Source organism: Globicephala melas, chromosome 18 (genome assembly GCF_963455315.2).
Source record: "Globicephala melas chromosome 18, mGloMel1.2, whole genome shotgun sequence".
Classification (NCBI taxonomy): Eukaryota; Metazoa; Chordata; class Mammalia; order Artiodactyla; family Delphinidae; genus Globicephala; species Globicephala melas.
Window position 1 is genome coordinate 7,489,558 of NC_083331.1, and position 20,121 is coordinate 7,509,678.

Below are 20,121 nucleotides of genomic sequence, written 5' to 3' on the forward strand. Positions count from 1 at the left end.
TTAGAAAAGCAGAATCTTGCTTACCCCCCGACTTACTGACTCAGAACTCGTGTTCTCTTCAAATGCCCAGGTGGTGTGGACACGCTCAGTTTGGGGATAGCTTGCTGGTACATCTGCTTTCTCCTGGCTGGGACCCTGTCTACTCTCTCCTGGAGCATCAAGTTCTCTCTCTTTCCCTGCTTCTTACCCTTGGCCTATGAACTTGGTTATTCTTCTCTCCTTTCAAGTCTCCATGTGACCCACACCCTCTTCCCCCACTAGACCCTCTTCTCCTTCACAGGCAAAAGTTGAGTGTTCGGGCTTCCCTGGTGGCGCAGTGGTTGAGAGTCCGCCTGCCGATGCAGGGGACACGGGTTCGTGCCCCGGTCTGGGAAGATCCCACATGCCATGGAGCGGCTGGGCCCGTGAGCCATGGCCCCTGAGCCTGCGCGTCTGGAGCCTGTGTTCCGCAACGGGAGAGGCCACAGCAGTGAGAGGCCCACGTACCGCAAAAAAGGAAGAAAGAAAAAAAAAATTTGAGTGTTCCTTTGTTGCTGTCTCTTCCCTCCACCACCCACCCCCATCTTGACTTCTTCATATCACGCTCCCTCTGTACGTGTGTGTGGCAGAAAGAAATTTCTTGTAATAATGTGAATTGGAAACCAGTTCCCATTTAATTCATTTGATGCAGCTGCTCTCAACTGGTTTTGGTCAATTCAGAACTCTGTCACAGGAGCGTTGGCAACCTCAAGGTCTTAGTGTCTGGGTGATGGATCCACTCTGGCAGGTGAATGGAACCTTGCTTCTCTTACTCCTGGAAAAGAGGATTTACTTAAACGACTGACCTGAGCCCTCACGCTGTTGCCTGACCCACTCAGTGCACACTCCTCATGTTCAGGTGGAGCTCCTCAGCGGGGCTGTGGGGCTGCTTGGCTGTCCCCCTCCCCCTTCACAGTATGGCAAGACCAAGCTCACAGGGCCTCTGGAGGACACAGGCTGTTTCCCCCTCCTGGGTCCTTTCTGGGCCTTGGGGCACCTCTCCCTCTTCATCTGGTCGCCTCCCGGGCATCTTGGAAAACTCAGCTCAGGCAATTCCTCTCCCCCTCCCCCAAGGTCCCATAATACTCTGGACACTGCCCTTAATGTCATCATCCAGCTCACTTCAGGTGCTCAGTATTTGTTGAGGGAAAGAAGAAAGGAAAACTATTCTGCTTAATCCTTAAACTGAGTTGCCTCAAGGAACCCAAATTCAAAGGCAGGAAGAGAGCTATACTGCTCATAATGAAATGGACCTGTATCAACCATCCGTCTGCAGAAGCAGAAGCAGAAATGAAAGGCTATAAAAAAGAATGAAGGACTTCCCTGGTGACGCAGTGGTTAAGAATCCACCTGCCAATGCAGGGGACACAGGTTCAAGCCCTGGTCTGGGGAGATCCCACATGCCGCAGAGCATCTAAGCTCGTGAGCCACAACCACTGAGCCTGCTCTCTAGAGCCTGTGAGCCGCAACTACTGAGCCCACGTGCCACAGCTAGTGAAGCCCATGCGCCTAGAGTCCGTGCTCCACAACAAGAGAAGCCACTGTTATGAGAAGCCAGCGCACGGCAACGAAGAGTAGCCCCAGCTTGCCACAACTAAGAAAGCCTGCACGCAGAAATGAAGACCCAACACAACCAAAAATAAAATAAATAATTTTAAAAATTTTTTAAATAAAATTAAATTTTTTAAAAAAAGATCAAAAGAGTAATAAGACAAAAGAGCAATACCTTAGGTGTGTGTGGCTTTACGATTTATAAATTATCATTAGAATTATTCATCGTTACAGCCCACTGAGGGGGGTACTCACATATTCATTTTACAGATAAGGAAGCTGAGGCCCGGAGCAGTACCTGCTTTATGCCCAAGGCCTTCAGGTAGAAAGTGACGGATCTTCTGGCTCTCGGTTCAGCGCGTATCCCTCCCCGCCATTTCACAGCTTGCCTAAGACGAGACAAATGTAAGATATTAATACAAATTCACTGCAAAAATTCTATATACTCACTGCTCTATTTTTAAAGTGTATTTCTTTTAAATTATGCTATGCTAATTAGCTCTACTATTTCCAGACAGTGATCTGTTATTGGGTGTTACTTTCTTAATTTAGACTCCACTACTAAATCCTAATTTAGACTCCTTCCTTCTAATAACATCGACAGCAGTCTGTGTGTCCCACCATTCATCGCTATAAATTTGAGAGCCTAAATCTGTTATATTCATTCCATTACATGGATGGGACTCGACTCTCAGAAACTTCTGGTTGAGCTCTTCAGTTTGAAGAAATCCTTGCATAGGTACATGGGATCCTTACTTTGATGCCTATTCTGTCTCCTTTGATAAATTCCCTTTTGTTACTTCACTGTTCGCTTAAGGTCTATGTTAGAATAACCCCTTGAAAGGTTAAGGGATGGTTGTAAATTGCTTTCTAAGCATGGTGCCAACAGTCTCCAATGCGTACTTACTGTTTCCTCTTCGCATCCAAGTGGGTAATAGCTGTGTCCTAGCCAGGAGACATTCAATATCACTAAGCACCTATGTGCCAAATGACCAGGTAGCTGTCAAATAATATAAAAGACCCTCCACATACATGGGGGTGAGAGACCCAGTTGAACCTGTGGGGACAGAAGAATGATGACACTGACCGTCACAAAAACGATTTTTGGTGCCAGGAACATGGCCCGGTGAGAAGAAAGGTGTCACACACGTCCCTACTCACTCCTCTTTCCAAGCGCACTTTTCTTTCACCTCCCTGCCGGCTCCTAATTCCTGTGCAGAGATGACCAGTTTGATGGCATGAAACTATCTCAGAAACTCTGGTTCTAGTTCCACGTAACGCAAGATTACTTGTGATTTTTAATTCCTCTTGCTCGGATCCTGCAAGATCCCTGACGACTTCGCCTTCATTCGCTTAAGCTGAAAACTGTGCATAGCTGGCAATTTGCAGTTGAAAATCTGACAATATTACTTTCTCTTCGGCCCCTTTTGCTCCTCTCCCCAAATATATATAAGACAGTTCTCAGGAAAGCTCATTGCATGAACTAGACAAATACACGAAAGTAAGGTATCCATCATATTACTAGAAACACATCTTTTTACTTTCAGACCGGGTCCCCCAGCCGGCCCGGTGAAGCGCCCTGCACCTCGTCTGCCGGGGGCTGAGCCGCCGGGAACCTCCCCGCGTCTCCATGGCGAAGCGTCGCAAAGCAGCCGCGCAGCACCCAGCCCGGCTGGTGCGAGAGGCCCAGCGACGGCCTCTTCTAGCAAGAATGGCAGAGCCTGGGGCCGAGGCTCCGTGTCCTTCTCAATGCGGCCACAAGATCCTGCCAAGTAAGACTGCGGACCTTGCCAGCCGGCGGGGGGCGGGGACGGGCTCTCCCTTGGAGACGCGGTGCCTGGAGCGAAGGCCGCTCGGGTCTTCAAGGGTGTGTGCCTCCCCCTTACGGGTGGGACTCAATTTAAGGAGAGGCTGGGAGTCAGGGAAAATGAAAGGGTGTTCACGACCTTGCCCCTTTCCAGCCCTTCGCCATACCTTCTGTCAAAGCCCTCCCTAAACAGCTCGGAGTTTAAACACCCCATGAAATGTCCCGGAGGGGACAAGCAAAAGGAAGGCCTAGTGTCTGGAGAACAAAGACAAAGACAAAGAAGCAACAGAGGTCGGGAGCTCTGAAGAGAGCAGACCCAGCGGGGGCCCTGATCCCCGGCAGGATCTGGGAAACAGCGCAGAAAGAGGGCGGGGCGGGGCTGCAGAATGCAGAGAAGCGACCCCCAAGAGGATCTGCAGCGTCCCCCACCCCCACCCCCGCGGCTGTAGCAGAGGCTGGGAACTATGGCATTCAGCTGTCGCTTCTAAACTTCGCTGATTTTTCTTTCAAAGGGATTTTGTATCTAACAGAGGCAGTGCTTTTAATACTAATTCTGCATGCGAATGCAGCTGGTGTACTAACTCAGCTGTTTGTGTCAGTGGAGGGAGAGCCACTCTAGCTGTGGTGCTACTGGCATGATTACTGTGTAGTCAGCTCCATCCTGGTCTTTCTCATGGCAATAATAACCCATCGCAGCCCTCTAGCTGGGTAATTGTGGTTCCCTGGTGGCTACAGAGCAGTGGGGATTGTTCAACTGCAAATTCCCTAGAATTGTAGTCCCAGGAGAATGAATGAAATGCATACTTTCATCCCATTCATCCCTTTGTAAATTACGAAGAGCAAATGAAAATAATTAATACAAAAATATTTACAACACGAGTTTCTCTATGGTGTCCAGGCAGAGGAGCTGGAGCCCTCCCCAGGAACGCCCCCCCCCCGGCCCCCCGCCCCACTCCCCTGAGTCTCGTCCTCCATTTCTAGCCACCCTGTCTTGGTTTCTTTCACTGTCTGCTCTCCCCCCTCTTGTCTGGGAATGTTGGCGTCCTCCAGGTTTTCTCCTTCTTGGTTTACATCCCCTATGTGAGTGGCCATATCCTGCCACAGGGCTTCTAGTCTACATAAAGGTGCCAATCAACGGCTCTCTCATCTTTATGTCTAACTCAGATGCTCTTCCTAGATCTCAGACCAAAATATCCATCTGTCTACCAGATGCACTTGGATGGCACAGAAGGGCCTCAAACGCAACACGTACAAAACTATACTGTCTTCCTAGACTTGGAAGCTCAGTAAGGAGGGTCCCATCTGCTTAAAGGAGAGGGGAGGGCAGCTTCACTGACACCTCAATGTCATCTCCAGGTGTCACTGATTCTGCCTCCAAAGTGTCCCTTCCCCTGAGGGAGTTTGCCCCTTCACCTCCGGTCCTGAGTCTCTAACAGCCACTCTGTGCTACTCCATCCTCCACTGATGGAAGGGTCACCCTCTAAAAGGTGGGCCTAATGTGTCACTGTCCAGCTCTGGTCTCAAAATAGGATGAGGCTGATGACGCCTATGGACGAATTGCTATCGAACTATTACTATCGACTGGGCTCTTAAATGCTGTATTCCTTCCAAGGACCGCCATAAATTTCCACAAACTGGTGGCTGAAAACAATAGAAATTTATTTTTTTCACATTTTGGAGGCCAGAAGCCTGGTATCAAGCTATTGGCATGGCTGCACTCCCTCTGGTGGCTCTTGGGGAGAATCCGTCCTTGCGTCTTCCAGCTTCTGGTGGCTGTCGGCATTCTTTTTCTTTTTTTTCGGTACGCGGGCCTCTCACTGTTGTGGCCTCTCCCGTTGCGGAGCACAGGCTCCGGACGCGCAGGCTCAGCGGCCATGGCTCACGGGCCCAGCCGCTCCACGGCATGTGGGATCCTCCCAGACCGGGGCACGAACCCGTGTCCTCTGCATCGGCAGGCGGACTCTCAACCACTGCACCACCAGGGAAGCCCTGAAGCCCTGTCAGTATTCTTGACCTGTGGCCCATCACTTCAGTCTCGGCCTCCATGGTCACATCACCTCCTCCTCTTCCGTGGCCAACCTCCCTCTGCCTTCCTTCTGAGGACACTGAAATTGCATTTAGGGCCCACCGGATAATCTAGGGTGTTCTTCATCTCAAATCCTACTTGCATCTGCAGAGTGATCAGGCCTAGATTGGTGTTGCTTGCTTCGGAAAAAGACAGTCTCTGTGCAGAAGATCCTTCTAGATCCTTCTAAGAGTCAAACTCAGCTTCAAATCAGGTGAAGTGATAGTTTATTTTAAGAGCAACACAGCCTCACAATTTCTCCCCACCTACTTGTCCGTGCTTGAAATTCTCTTAACAAAGAACATTAATTCTGCTGTTGGAATAAAATGCTTTAAAGTATAAAGTGGTTCCCACTAAAGAAGAAGAATCAAAGGATAATGTCATTTCTAGTATAATGGGATCAGAGCGTAGACACCAGCCAGGAGTCTGTGAACAGAAGGACAGAGCGTGACAGGCAGGGGCTAAGGCTTTAGTTAGCCCGGGGAAGCCTCAGGTGGAGGTGAAGCTCACCCCGTGTGAAGGCGGCGGGTGAATAGTTACAGAGGGGCAGATGCAGCTGCCTGGCTGGATTCAAGGACCTGTTCGATGAGAAACAAGCCCTGGATGGCAGAGATGGAGAGATGGGAGAGATGGGGAGAAGTACACAGATGGCAAAAACTAAATGTTTCTTTTTTATATGTAGGCAGTGGCATATAGGTTTTCAGACTATTTGGAAATTGAAGACACCTTTGAGAAAGATGCTTTACGGCAATTGTATTCAGGATGCGTGAACGGGAGAAAAGGCAGGCAGTGAGGTGGGTGCGGTGTGAGAGGTGAGGTGATGGACCCCAGACGGCTTTGCTTCGAACATGGAAGGGATCATTTCACCCAGGTGCTAGTGAAATCTAAAAAGCCACAGGTAACTGCCTAGATAGGAAGAAAGAGAGAATGATCGAATTAAATTTTAAAAATATATTCCCAAGTAATCTGGTGGTACCTCCGTTCACAAGGGGAGGTTGGGGCAGATCAGTCCTCGTGTCTGCATACTGGTGAATTCTCCATCCTCACCCTCTGGGCCCGCCAGCAGCATTTGCCGTTGTAGGTGTCCCTCCCTCCTCCTGGAATCATGTTTTTCCTTCGGCCATCAGGACACCACAGCCTCCTGGGTCTGCACTCACCTCGCTCACTGAGCTTCTCAGCCTCCTTCACCGGCTTCCCCTCAGCTCCCCAGCCTCTTGACACTGGGGGGCCCCGGGCTTCAGCCTTTGGACGTCACCTCCTCTAATGCCACTTCCTCCCTTGCTGAGCTCACTCACTCTCACAGATTTAAAGAATAGCTATGCCGCGGAATCTTGCACAGTCGTTACAAAGAATTAATTAGAGCTGCACCAGACGAGTCAGAGGGGCTTCCCATACGGCGCCGTTAAGTGACAGGTAGAAGAGGACACTTTGTGTAAGATGAGCCTGTTTTTGTAAAACAAAATAGGACTAGAACCCAATGTGATAATGTATTGATGTACGTATATATCAATCTGTATATGATTATAGTAGCAGTTATAAAAGTCTGGAAAGAAACAGGCACAATTGTTGACATGGGCTACCTGGGAGGAGGGTGATTACAAGCAGGGCCAGGAGGGAGCCACGACAAGGGGTCCAGGAGAGAACCTGACATGGAAACTATGACCCTCTTTGTGTAAAATCAGTTCATGCATTTACAGGTATATCTAATGTGATGCATGAAAAGTCAGGCAATAAAACAGCGATAGTGAACATCCTAAGATGATAGAATTTCAAATGAACTCTTTTCTTTATATTTTTATGTATTGCTCGAATTCTTTAAAATAGTATATGTGAGTTCTCAAGAAAAACAATAGACCTATTTTTATCTAGGGGGGGAACTCATAATTAAATTGAGCTTCCCCTCTACCCTAGTGGAGCTCACAAGTTGGCCTTCACTCCTTTACACTCTGCATTACCACCCAAAATGTTTGTCTCTTGCAAAATTATTTTAATTATTAAAACAACATTTGATCAAAATATGCTGGCTTGCCACATTTAAAACTGTTTTATTGTGCTTTTAGCAGGTGATACCGATCTGGATTCCTACGCCACCATGACGAAGACTGCGTTCACACCTAAGACAGGAGCAGTGCCTGCTTTAATTCGGTACATTCCAATTCAAATCAGATTGATATACACGCTTGAATTTGTTCACCTTTCTTCTATTATTCAGAGTCCAAAACCAATAGAGAGTAATCAGAGAAGGCTTGTAGAAAATGAACTCAGATAAGACCCACTGCACGCACAGGTCTCCTCCAAGCATCAGAGGGGGTTTCCCCTTCAAAGAGTCTCCCAAGCTCCTACAGGAAAATTGAGAAAATTAACACATGGATCTTTCATAAAGCCACTGTGTATCATGCTTTACAACAGAGCCAGTATACAGTTAAGAGAACTGTGCTACCTAAACATGGAGCATGAATTGAGTTCATTACCTGGTATACAGTAGGCAGGCAATGACAACTGAATGACTGGATAAGTGAGTAATTGTTAGCACTTCCACCCAATACTAGTCTTGGAAGCTGGAACAAGGCCACAGTCCCCTTACCCTTACCTTCACTCCTCCAACTATTGCTTCCTAAAGCAATGTTTGCTTGCAACTCCTCCCTCAATTCCACCTGAACCGAGGGTGGTGGGAATTTCTGTCCATCAGCCGCCTCTCTAAGCTCATTGGTGGGTGAGAGAGGGTGGGGCTGCGAAAGCCCTGTCTTTCATTGCATCAGTGGTAGGTGGGAAATTAGCATGGAGGACCTTCCCTTGTCTGTGTTCACTCTGTAAATTACTTCCAAAATAGAGGATCTTTTCACCTTAAAAGTTCACATTGTCGAGAAGTCAAATGGAGTACTGTCCAGACTGTGGTGCAGTCAGGCAGAAATGGGTTCCAGCCTCAGCTCCCTGCTCTCATTACCCCTTACTTCCTCTGCTCCCTTAGGCAAGTAACCAGCCAGCTACAGCTCAGTTTTATGGTTGGCAAAGTGGGAATGATGACTGCTGCATAAGGTGGTTGTTCTGAGGACAAACTGAAAGCACTAGTCCAGTGACTAGAGCACGAAGAAGTTACCCCCCAAATTTTCATTCATTTTTCCCCAGCATAGTATACGACAGACTTCCAAAAAGTGCAGGTCTGCAAGACTCCTAATTTCCGAGTTACCGGCTATCCCACTGAGTCACGTTATATCCCCTACTGGGAGGTTTACCATCTGACAGTAAGGGTTATGCCAGCTTCCCAAACAGTAACAGTTGTCTGAAGAAGAAACATTTGGGATGAAAGCCAAAACCAAATGGGTACTTATGGAGTCTAGGTCAGTGGTCTTCAAATTCACATATTTTTAAAGTCCACAGAAAAGTTCTTATTATAAATTTAAATAGCTGTAAAAGATAAAACTTCCAGCCCATCCTAAGTATTGACATTTTAAAACAAGACCATTAAATCATTTCTTTACATATAACCAGTGGGTAATCTAACCACCTTAGCAAATTGATACTCACTCTGACCCTTTTTAAAAAATATATACAAACAAGCTCTTCTTTAACAGATCATTTATTTCATTCTCTTTCCTTCTTGAGCTCTTACTCCCAGTCTACTTCCTCCATAGAATTTTACGCTGCTCTAATATATTTTGTGTTTGAAAGCAATTTATTGATCACTCCATTATACCTCTTTGCAACTATTTCAGTATATTAATTGACATTAATTTTTAAACATGTTATAGGACCCTAAGTATTGAGTTATCACAATTATTTTTAGTACAGAATTGCTCAAAGCAATAAACACATTACAAGTGTTAATAATTACTAAACAGAAAAAGTAAATTTTTTGGAATTGCATCTTGATGAGATAAATGGGGCTGTTTTGTTTTCAATTACTTTATGTTTCCAGATTTGAGTGTTATTATGTTGGGAATGAGACCACATTCAGCATCAATTTTTCCTGCTTTTTGTTTTTTCAATTTATAAATGCTAGTGTTGAGAAACCTTGTTCTCATAATTAAGTAGATGTGAATGAAAGGAGTTTTAGTGTAGCATTGTCATTCGACACTCTGAACTCTTTATGGTTATATGCCAAAAATCACAAGGTGATTTTTTAATGATTGATTGGCTGACAGCTTGGTTGTGTACTCCTTCAGTTTCATTGAAAGCAAATAATTAGATGATTTGTCATCCAGTTATTGAGTTATTCCCTATCTCGTTTTTCTAAGAAGTATACTGAAAAGGCCTGTCTCTTTTTTATATTTGAATTTTATTTTTATTTTATTGTATTTTTATATAAAATTTTTATTAAAATATTTTATTTTATTTTTTCAGACATGTTCTTATTAGTTATCAGTTTTATACATATTGGTGTATACATGTCAATCCCAATCTCCCAATTCATCCCACCACCACCAAGCTCTCCCCGCCCCGCCACTTCCCCCCTTGGTGTCCGTACATCTGGTCTCTACATCTGTGTCTCAATTTCTGCCCTGCAAACCGGTTCATCTGTACCATTTATCTAGATTCCACATATATGTGTTAATATATGATATTTATTTTTCTCTTTCTGACTTACTTCACTCTATATGACAGTCTCTAGATCCATCCACGTCTCTACAAATGACCCAATTTCATTCCTTTTTATGGCTGAGTAATATTCCATTGTATATATGTACCACATCTTCTTTATCCATTCGTCTGTCGACGGGCATATAGGTTGCATCCATGACCTGGCTATTGTAAATAGTGCTGCAATGAACATTGGGGTGCATGTGTCTTTTTGAATTATGGTTTTCTCAGGGTATATGCCCAGTAGTGGGATTGCTGGGTCATATGGTAATTCTGTTTTTAGTTTTTTAAGGAACCTCCATACTGTTCTCCATAGTGGCTGTATCAATTTACATTTCCATCAACAGTGCAAGAGGGTCCCCTTTTCTCCACACCCTCTCCAGCATTTGTTGTTTGTAGATTTTCTGATGATGCCCATTCTAACTGGGCATCATCACTCACTGTAGTTTTGATTTGCATTTCTCTAATAATTAGTGATGTTGAGCAGCTTTTCATGTGCCTCTTGGCCATCTGTATATCTTCTTTGGAGAAGTGTCTGTTTAGGTCTTCTGCCCATTTTTTTGATTGGGTTGTTTGTTTTTTTTAATATTGAGATGCATGAGCTGTTTATATATTTCAGAGATTAATCCTTTGTCTGTTGATTTGTTTGCAAATATTTCTCCCATTCTGAGCGTTGTCTTTTCGTCTTATTTATATTTTCCTTTGCTGTGCAAAAGTTTTAAGTTTCATTAGGTCCCATTTGTTTATTTTTGTTTTTATTTCCATTACTCTAAGAGGTGGGTCTAAAAGATATTGCTGTGATTTATGTCAAAGAGTGTTCTTCCTATGTTATTTTGTGCATTAATTTTGATTTTCATTTTGAGATTTCTGTGCATTAATTTTGTATCCTGCTACTTTACCAAATTCATTGATTAGCTCTAGTGGTTTTCTGGTGGCACCTTTAGGATTCTCTATGTATAGTATCATGTCGTCTGCAAACAGTGACAGTTTTACTTCTTCTTTTCTGATTTGGGTTCCTTTTATTTCTTTTTCTTCTGTGATGGCCATGGCTAGGACTTCCAAAACTATGTTGAACGATAGTGGCAAGAGTGGACATCCTTGTCTTGTGTCTGATCTTAGAGGAAATGCTTTCAATTTTTCACCACTGAGAATGATGTTTGCTGTGGGTTTGTCATATATGGCCTGAAAAGGCACGTCTTAACAAATGACTATTAAATTACATCTGTTACTCCTTCATTTGGAAGAAACTTATTTAATATTATATACTCAAAAAGGACTTGGAAAATAGGAACATTAATTTCAATAAAGGTTTTCCAAAATAATCTTTTTTTTTATAAAAATGCTTTTGTCATTGCATACTCTAAATATATTTTTATCCAAATCTTTGAGCTGAAGATTTAACTCATACAATTTACACCATGTTTACCTAGCTGGTAAAATCAGTCCTTGTGGTCCAACCAACAAGTGAAATTAGGTTTACTTTCTGTCAAAATAAAAATCTGACTACAATTCTAGGTTAAATAAATGTTAATATTTGTTTTGAGGAATATTATGAAAACTACTGATAAATTATAGAATGCATATTGTAGGGAAGATTATTAAAAGTAGACAGGAGAAGTGTAGAAAGATTCAGGTCTAATATGATTAATTACATCCAAGTAACAAAAATAATGCAATGAAATATGTAGCTAAATGTGTAAGTTGCCTGTGAAGTGAGGAGTATGATAAAAAAATATGAGGTTCTTTAGTTAAATATGTTCTCATGTGTGCAGAACTCTAGTGCTTGACTTTGGAAAATAATTAAATAATATCATGCATAAAAGTCAGAAACAATTTCATTGATTTATTTGGAAACCAAATCAAACATTTACTATGTATTTAATGAAAGAGAAAGTTATATATGGTAAGTATATAGTTATATATGGAAAATTACTAGTCTGACAAGCTAGCGTATACTTTCATGTGTTGTTAAATATTTTACATCATCAAATAAAATGAGGACTGGCTATATTGAAGTAAATATTTCATAATATGTTTGGGTTAAAAACTTAGCTTTAAATACCTTATTGAATGATGAATACAAAATCTGAAAAAAAGATCACAAGATTTTTATGTACCAGTTTTATCCAGTGAATCTTTAAAAATTTGATAGTCTCAGAAAAGATTCCAGGTACATTGAAAAGAATCAGCATCGCCATCCTGTACTGCTTCATCTAAACAGAGATGCTCTTCTTTCCAGCTAGTGACATATCCTAGGGATTTTTTTAAAGCTGGAAAAATGCTTACCTTTAAATATGTAGGGGAAAGAGCCATTTTCAGCAATCTATATTCTCTGCTCTCCTCTTAGAAGCTTCTCCTTAAAGAGGGATGAACATTTGATAATTTTTAGGACAGGGAAAACTAGCCATTACTGTCAGCCACACCAATCTACAGTGTACCTACATTCAGAACATCCCTGCACAGGCCATAATGCTCTGGTTATAGCCCCACCCTTTACTCTTGACCTAGAACGGCAAGCCCTAGGTAAGTATATGGAATTTGGGTTACAAGGGAGTTCCCTGAATCACCATTATGAAGTTCCCAGCGCCCCTCTCACCATTGGCAGCTAACACCCTGAGGTGTAATGCACCTTAGTAAGATCCTATGGTGAAGTGGGGAAGGGAGAAAAGGATGCGGGAAGGAAAAGACCCACTAGATATGCAGCTTTGTGTCTCAGGCAGATACATGTTAAGAAAGAATATACTGAGAAATATGGATGTGAAAATCTATTCCTTTAAAGCAATTTGTGCTGTGATCCCTTTGGAAAGGTCTTCATGCACCTTCGATGACTTCAGTTTGATTTAGGACCACAGTCATGCTTGAATCTGTACATCTGAATGACAAGTGAAATAGTGCAGCGTCCAGATGTATCCCACTTTCCAGATGTTTGGTTTCTTACAGACGTAACCTGAATCTTACCCAGCCCTCTTTTTTAAAAAAAGTCAATATGAAATATTTTAGACACACACAAAGGAATATACAATAAATCCCTAGCTATTATCCAGCTATAATAATCAACAACACATGGACATTTTTAATGTATATCCTCCACTTAGCCTTCCCACTGGCTAATGTTGAAGCAAATTCCAGGCGTTACATCATAAGTCAAAGTATATTTTTATGTATCTCTTGAAAGATAAGGATGCTTTAAAAATACGTAACGATACCATTATCTCACCTAAAAAAGCAATTCCTTAATATCAAATAGCCAATAAGTGATCAAATTTTCCCCAGTTGTCTCATAATTAAAAAAAAAACAAACAGTTGGTTAGAAATTGAATCCAGACAAGGTCTCTGCATTGTATTCTCTTACTTCATTTAATCTACAGGTTCCTCCACTTTTTTTTTCTGAGAATTTCTTTGTTGAAGAAACAGATGATTTGTTCTGGATTTTTCTGACTCCATCCCCATAGTGTCATTTAAAACTATCCTTCTTTTCATGTATTTCCTGTAATCTAATATTCCAAAGACTTCATCTGATTCAGGTTGGGTATTTTCACAAAAGTATTTAATAGGTGGTGTTGGGCACGTATATCCAGAGTGGCAACTGCTGATCATTGCCTAGATGCGTTATTTCATTAGGGACTTGCAAGCCAGTGGTATCCTAATTCTTATATTTTTCCTTTTATTAACTGGAATACTTTTTACATAAAGAAACTTTCCTTCACCAAGTATTTAGTTATACTCAAGTACTGTTTACACAGAAGAGTACTCATCTCTTTAAAAAAATTAAGTAAAAAATTAATGTATTTCAGATTATTCTTTTAAATTTAGGACACTCTTACTTTTGTTAAGGGCCATAATAATATACAGGATTGTTTCTTTTCAGGGAAACCTAGAAATTAAATTATTTCTGGCATCAAGTCTTAAGGCAGCCAATCTTTCAAAAATTATTTGACATGTGTACTCTTGTGAAATTTGGTATTTAATCCCTTACTCTAGTTTCCACCCTTTTCTCACAGTCAGAAAAGTACCAGAAGATTAGGATATACATATTCACTTAGTTATCCTGTTCCCAACCAGACACAGTACAATGATGAGTATGTTTGGAAATCATATTCTAAAGAAGATTTGATCAACATTGGAACCTCAAGAGGAATCAAGGACCACAAATCTTATTACCCCAGTCAAGTAAGATAATATCTACATATCTTTTGAACGTGATATTCTATCAATAATCCGTAAGAATGAGAGTTTGGATATATCCCAAAGATCCTTCATCATCTAAGCTGTGGTCCTTCTTAGACTATTTTCTGCTCACCTTCTCACATTTATTTCTAACTCCTACTTCCTTATCCCCTTACATAAGAAACATTTATTTTAATAAATTTATTTATTTTTGGCTGCGCTGGGTCTTCGCCACTGTGTGCGGGCCTCTCACCGCAGTGGCCTCCCCAGTTGCGGAGCACAGGCTCCAGGCACATGGGCCCCAGCAGTTGCGGCACGCAGGCCCAGTAGCTGTGGCTCACGGGCTCCAGAGCACAGGCCCAGTAGTGGTGGCGCACGGGCTTAGTTGCTCCACGGCATGTGGGATCCTCCTGGACCAGGGCTCGAACCGGCTTCCCCTGCCCTGGCACCACCCTGCGCCACCAGGGAAGTCCCTGAAAGTTTTTTTTTTAATTGAAGTGAAATTCACGTAGCGTGGAATTAACCATTTTAATGTGAACAGATCACTGGCTATTAGTACATTCATAATGTTCTACAACCACCACCTCTGCCTCATTTCAAAATATTTTCATAATCTCAAGAGGAAACCCTGTACCCATTAAGAAATTATTCCCTGTTTCCCTCTCCCCTAGTCTCTAGCAACTACCAATCTGCTTTCTGTCTCTAGATATTTTATATGTGGAATCATACTATATAATAAGTGACCTTGGTCAGGTCCTTTTGTATCAGGAACTTCTCTTAATAATGCCAAAGGAGCTCATTAACATGAAATTTTATACAGACAATAAAACCATTAGTCAAGAAGAACTAAGAACTAATAGGTACTTTAAGCATATATCACATAGGCAGTAACTAGAGTGTGGTTCAGATTAATTGCTAATACATAGCAATTACATTTCTTTTTTTTTCTTTTATTCACGCATTAATTTAGTAAATATTTACTGAGGTCTATTACAGTGATATGTACTAAGGATCAATGAAGAATAAGACTTAATCTTAATTAAGTACATAAAGGCACAGACGTGGAGAACAAACATATGGATACCGAGGGGGAAAGTGGAGGGATGGGAAGAATTGGGAGATTGGGATTGACACATATACACTATTGATACTGTGTATAAAATAGGTAACTAATGAGAACCTGCTGTATAGCACAGGGAACTCTACTCAATGCTCAGTGGTGACCTAAATGGGAAGGAAGTCCAAAAGGGAGAGGATGTATGTATATGTATGGCTGATTCGTTTTGCTGTGCAGTAGGAACTAACACAACATTGTAAAGCAACTCTACTCCAATAAAAATTAATTTTAAAAAAAGACTTAATTTTTATCTTCAAAGGAACTCAGAGTAAATCCAGAGCCTGATTTTTGTCTTTTCTGGGTCTTCATCTCCAGTTGCTCTCCTTCTGTGCTGGTCCATCCTGGTCCACATGCACCAGCCCCTCAAGACCCTTCTCAACGTGGCTCCTAACTTTCCTCTCCTGCTTCACCTTCAGCCAGTCCCCGCTTCCCTGCGTTCCTCACTCGCACCAACTAGACCGCATTTCATGAACACTCTGTGCATCTTTTGCTTCAGTGTTGACCCATTTTCAAAACATGCCTTTTGCTGTGTGTGCCTTTTTGATTCTTGTCTTCCTTCCCTTCCGGTAACAGAGCCTGTCACACTCCCTCTGGGCTTCTGTAGCACCTTATCCACAGCTCTGAGTGAGTGATTCTTATGAGAAGCTTGTTCACAATATAAGTGCCTGGGTCCCACTTCTAGAAAGTCTCAATGTCTGGGATAAGGTTCAGCAGGTATATTTTGGAATAACCTTCCTAGGTATTTCTGATGTATTATCTCCATGTGAGAACCACAGTTCCAAGTGTTATGGTTGCAAGATATCACATTCCATATCCATGTATCCTGTATATCTCTTTCTAATCACACTGGTTTGAGATTGTCTTGAGGTAGAACAATGACTTAATTACCTTTAACCTTGGCACAGAATCCATATAGGAACTGAAAACATTTGCTTTTGAGTGTCAGCTAGGGGAGAAGGATAGACATCTGTATCAAGTATTTCAATGGGAATTTATTTATTAATAAAGCCATTAGTAATTTACAAAAACCAACTTATAGATGCTGCTTACTGGGAACGATACCAGATGATTTTCCAAAATAGCTTAAGGAATGTCCTGCTGTTTGAGCCCGAGAGTTTGCTTCTCTCTCTATAACCTTGCCTTCTCCTCGGGTGGTTTATGAGGTCATTATGAGGGCCATTGAGTACCCATGGCCTCTCTCCCTGAGTCATCTAAACTAAGAGGCACCATGTAGTGAAACCCTTTCCCACTGTGCTGGTCTGGACAGAGATCAATTTTTAAAAATCAATATTAAAATGCTCTCGAGTACCAGTAGGTGACATCACATATTGTTTGACATACAATGTACATTTGAATTTATTTTGAAAAGACCTATTGAAAAACTATTTTGGAAAAAGAGTAGAGGTTAGTGTTAATAGTAATTAGCACTCTTGTGACATTGCTCATGATATTTGTGGCTTTTTTTTTTTTAGGGTTATGAATACTTTATTTTTTCTAGTATCACTTATTTTATTTTTTCAGAGAAGACTTTGATCTTTATTTCTAAGCTCTTTTTCATCTCTTATCACAAGTAACTGATTTTGTCCATATTTCCACGATTTGAATTTTTTCTCTTCATTTTATTTATTTTTAAAAAATGTTTATTGGCGTATACTTGATTTACAACGTTGTGTTAGTTTCAGGTGTACAGCAATGTGAATCGGTTATATGTATCCATACATCCACTCTTTTTTAGATTCTTTTCCCACATAGTCCATTACAGAGTATTGAGTAGAGTTCCCTGTGCTATCCAGTAGGTCCTTATTAGGTGATATTCATGTTTTTAATATCTACGTCCCAATTAAAGTTGGTGTTGTATGATGTGCCTCTGAACCAACATTTTGTAGCAAGAATTAGGGATGAACTCGCTCCAGGTGAAATGACTTGTGATTCTCTCCTCAGTTAATCTGGTAGTGCTTGTGGAACCTGGTTTTAGTCAGTGCTTCAGAGGTATTTAAGGATCATATGTTTAATGAGTATTTGTTAGCAGAGTTATTTCCAAAAATAATAGTGCTACGGTCCACTAATGACAATGATCTTACCTAACCCTCCATCGGTAAGGTTCTTTTCCTTTGAGTGGTTCTTTTCCAGATAATGGGGATGATATGCACTGCCCTAAGGTTGCCAGGTTTAGCAAATAAAAATACAGGTGCCCAGTTAAATTTGAATAATGGTGTATAACAGGTAAAAAATGAGTACCTATACATACTTACACTAAGAAATTATTCATTGTTTATCTGAAATTCAAATTTAACTGGCATCCAGGAATTCCCTGGTAGTCCAGTAGTTAGGGCTCTGTGCTCCCATAGCAGGGGGCATGGGTTTGATCCCTGGTTGGGGAGCTAAGATCCTGCAAGTCACATGGTGTGCCCCCCCCAAATTTAACTGGCACCCTATGTTTTATATGGCAACCGTAGCCCTAACTAAAATCTCTCACTCTGCACCCTAACCTCTGCCCCAGGGACTAGACAGGCTACTGGAGTGAGACATGCTTCCTGAGTCCACGGAGCAGAAACAAATGAGCACTCCTAACTGATGTACAATATACTCAGAAACTACTGCTAATCACTTGAACTTGTACTTCCTGTGCCTGATAAAGCAGAAAATTATTTCCTGGTGGAAATGTCCCTAAAAAGTACATTGACCATACCTCTAAATGCAAGAAGAGTGTGTTTTAGTGTGATAAATTGGAAGTTACTGACAGAAGCAGAATGAAATGAAAATATGAGGCTAATTAGAAATAGCCTACAAGGAGTAATTATTGCCTTTCATTTGTACCCCAGCTCAAAAGATTAAGCAACATTCTCAGATGTTTCTGGAATGGAAAAACTTACTTCCCCGACCAGCAGACACTGAATCTCGATGGAATTACCAAATTCCAGCTAAAATTCCTGAGCTTCAGGATTTTAGTTTCAAATATGGATGTTACTCAAGCCTACCCATTGCTTCTCAGGGTCTAGGTAAGTACACCTGTAGCTTTTTTTTTTTTTTTTTTTTTTTGCGGTACGTGGGCCTCTCACTGTTGTGGCCTCTCCCGTTGCGGAGCACAGGCTCCGGACGCGCAGGCTCAGCGGCCATGGCTCACGGGCCCAGCCGCTCCGCGGCATGTGGGATCTTCCTGGACCGGGGCACGAACCCACGTCCCCTGCATTGGCAGGCGGACTCTCAACCACAGCGCCACCAGGGAAGCCCTCACACCTGTAGCTTTTAAAACAACTTCATAGACTGTTCTCGCTCCAAGATTCCTCAACACATAGGGCCCTGGTGGGTGACCTTGATAATAGTCATAGAGAATGTCAGTGACCCCTGAATGGAATCAAAACTAGGACTCTGGGGCACTTAGCCTCAAACCCAGGGAATGAGGATGATGTCTTAGAAGAGAAATGACTGCTTGTGCCGTGAAATGAGTACATCCTCTGCCTGGGAGGGACAGTTGTTGGGATTGGGGGACATGCCCCCCACATAAAATGAAAGGAAGGATTTAGTTGCTATTAAACAACCAAAATTTAAAAAAAAGTTCCTCGGGAATCAAATTAGACTTGTCAGTTATCCCCTGGAAGTTTATCCACACAGCACATCCTTCAAGCATCTTTACATTTAGCAATGATTTTACTTGAGTGTTCTTTTATGACCCCAATTGCTGTTGTTTACAACAGAAAAGTTTTTAAAAGTTCCATTGACCAAGCCACCTCCGAGTTCCTGGGTAAGAGGATAATCTGGTGTTCGTCTGAGACAGTGATTTATTCCTTGCATGGAGTTGGGATCAAGTAGCGCTTTAGACAAAAATCACATAACTGGAGAGTAAACCAGGAACACCCCCGCCCCCCCACACACCTGATATCCAGCCCTCAGCTGGCATTTGTAACACTGAGCATGACAACATGGACACTGAATAGGAAAACACGTTATCACTCGCATTCTTCCTTTCTCTTAGTTTTGGCTGCAGAGATGGCAAGTGCTAGAAGTGACAAAGCTTTACAGCTTCACAAAGTACAATTAAAAAATATGTAATTAGGATTAGGGGACCATAGATGTTCAGAACCAGAAAAGACTCCTTCAATTTCTAGATGAGGAAATGGAGGCCAGAGAGTTGAAGGGCCTCCCATGATCAGTTATCACTCAAAGATTGCAAAGCTTCCCAACCCTGCTGGGCAGAAAAGCAACGCTGGCTTGGATGAAACTTTTGGAACAATAGTCTCTATTGTTTTGTTTATCATCACATCACCCAGGCCAAGCCCTGTCTAGGTGCTTCACACATAGCATTCCTTGTCCATTCACCTGCACTAGGTAAGTATCATTACCTGTATTCAAAGATGAGGAAATGAATAAATGGAGAGGACAGATGTATTTGCCAGCACAGAACTGAAACCTAAGTTTATTTCTTTCCGAAATCCATGCTCTTTCCAGGAAGTCTTGCTGATCCCTTGAATATTATTTGCTCTTTTTAATCAATAATTAACATAATTGTGTCTTTTTAGCTATTAGACATACTATCCTTTGATTATTTTGGTCTCATTGATTTTATATTTAGAGTACTATTATCAGATATTTGCCTCCTTCCTAGAATTTCTCTATTTAGCACTTAAATAGTTAAATGGAAATTTTCATCCTGTTTTTCTTCATAATTTTCAGACTGACAGGTTCTTGATCGCTTTATTTACTCTTACTGTGATGTTGACAAAGGGACGGATTAAAAAGGAAAATAGTTCAAATGAAGAAAATCTGAACATAACTAGGTTATTTTCTCAATAATCAAGGAAAAATAAGATCCAAATTGTT

At 41.9% G+C, this 20,121-nt stretch overlaps 1 protein-coding gene across 1 annotated transcript in view; it reads left to right on the forward strand.

Moving 5' to 3' along the window:
• The first annotated feature begins 967 nt into the window (after positions 1-967).
• The window catches only part of TEX26 (testis expressed 26), a 36,939-nt gene continuing 17,785 nt past the window's right edge, over positions 968-20,121 (forward strand). The window contains exons 1-7 of the mRNA XM_060288262.2: positions 968-1,749; positions 1,840-1,974; positions 3,117-3,341; positions 7,502-7,586; positions 14,021-14,189; positions 15,619-15,763; positions 18,126-18,302. Coding sequence (XP_060144245.1) covers positions 3,200-3,341; positions 7,502-7,586; positions 14,021-14,189; positions 15,619-15,763; positions 18,126-18,302 — 718 coding nt within the window. The 5' untranslated portion in view covers positions 968-1,749; positions 1,840-1,974; positions 3,117-3,199. The remainder of the gene's footprint in view (positions 1,750-1,839; positions 1,975-3,116; positions 3,342-7,501; positions 7,587-14,020; positions 14,190-15,618; positions 15,764-18,125; positions 18,303-20,121) is intronic.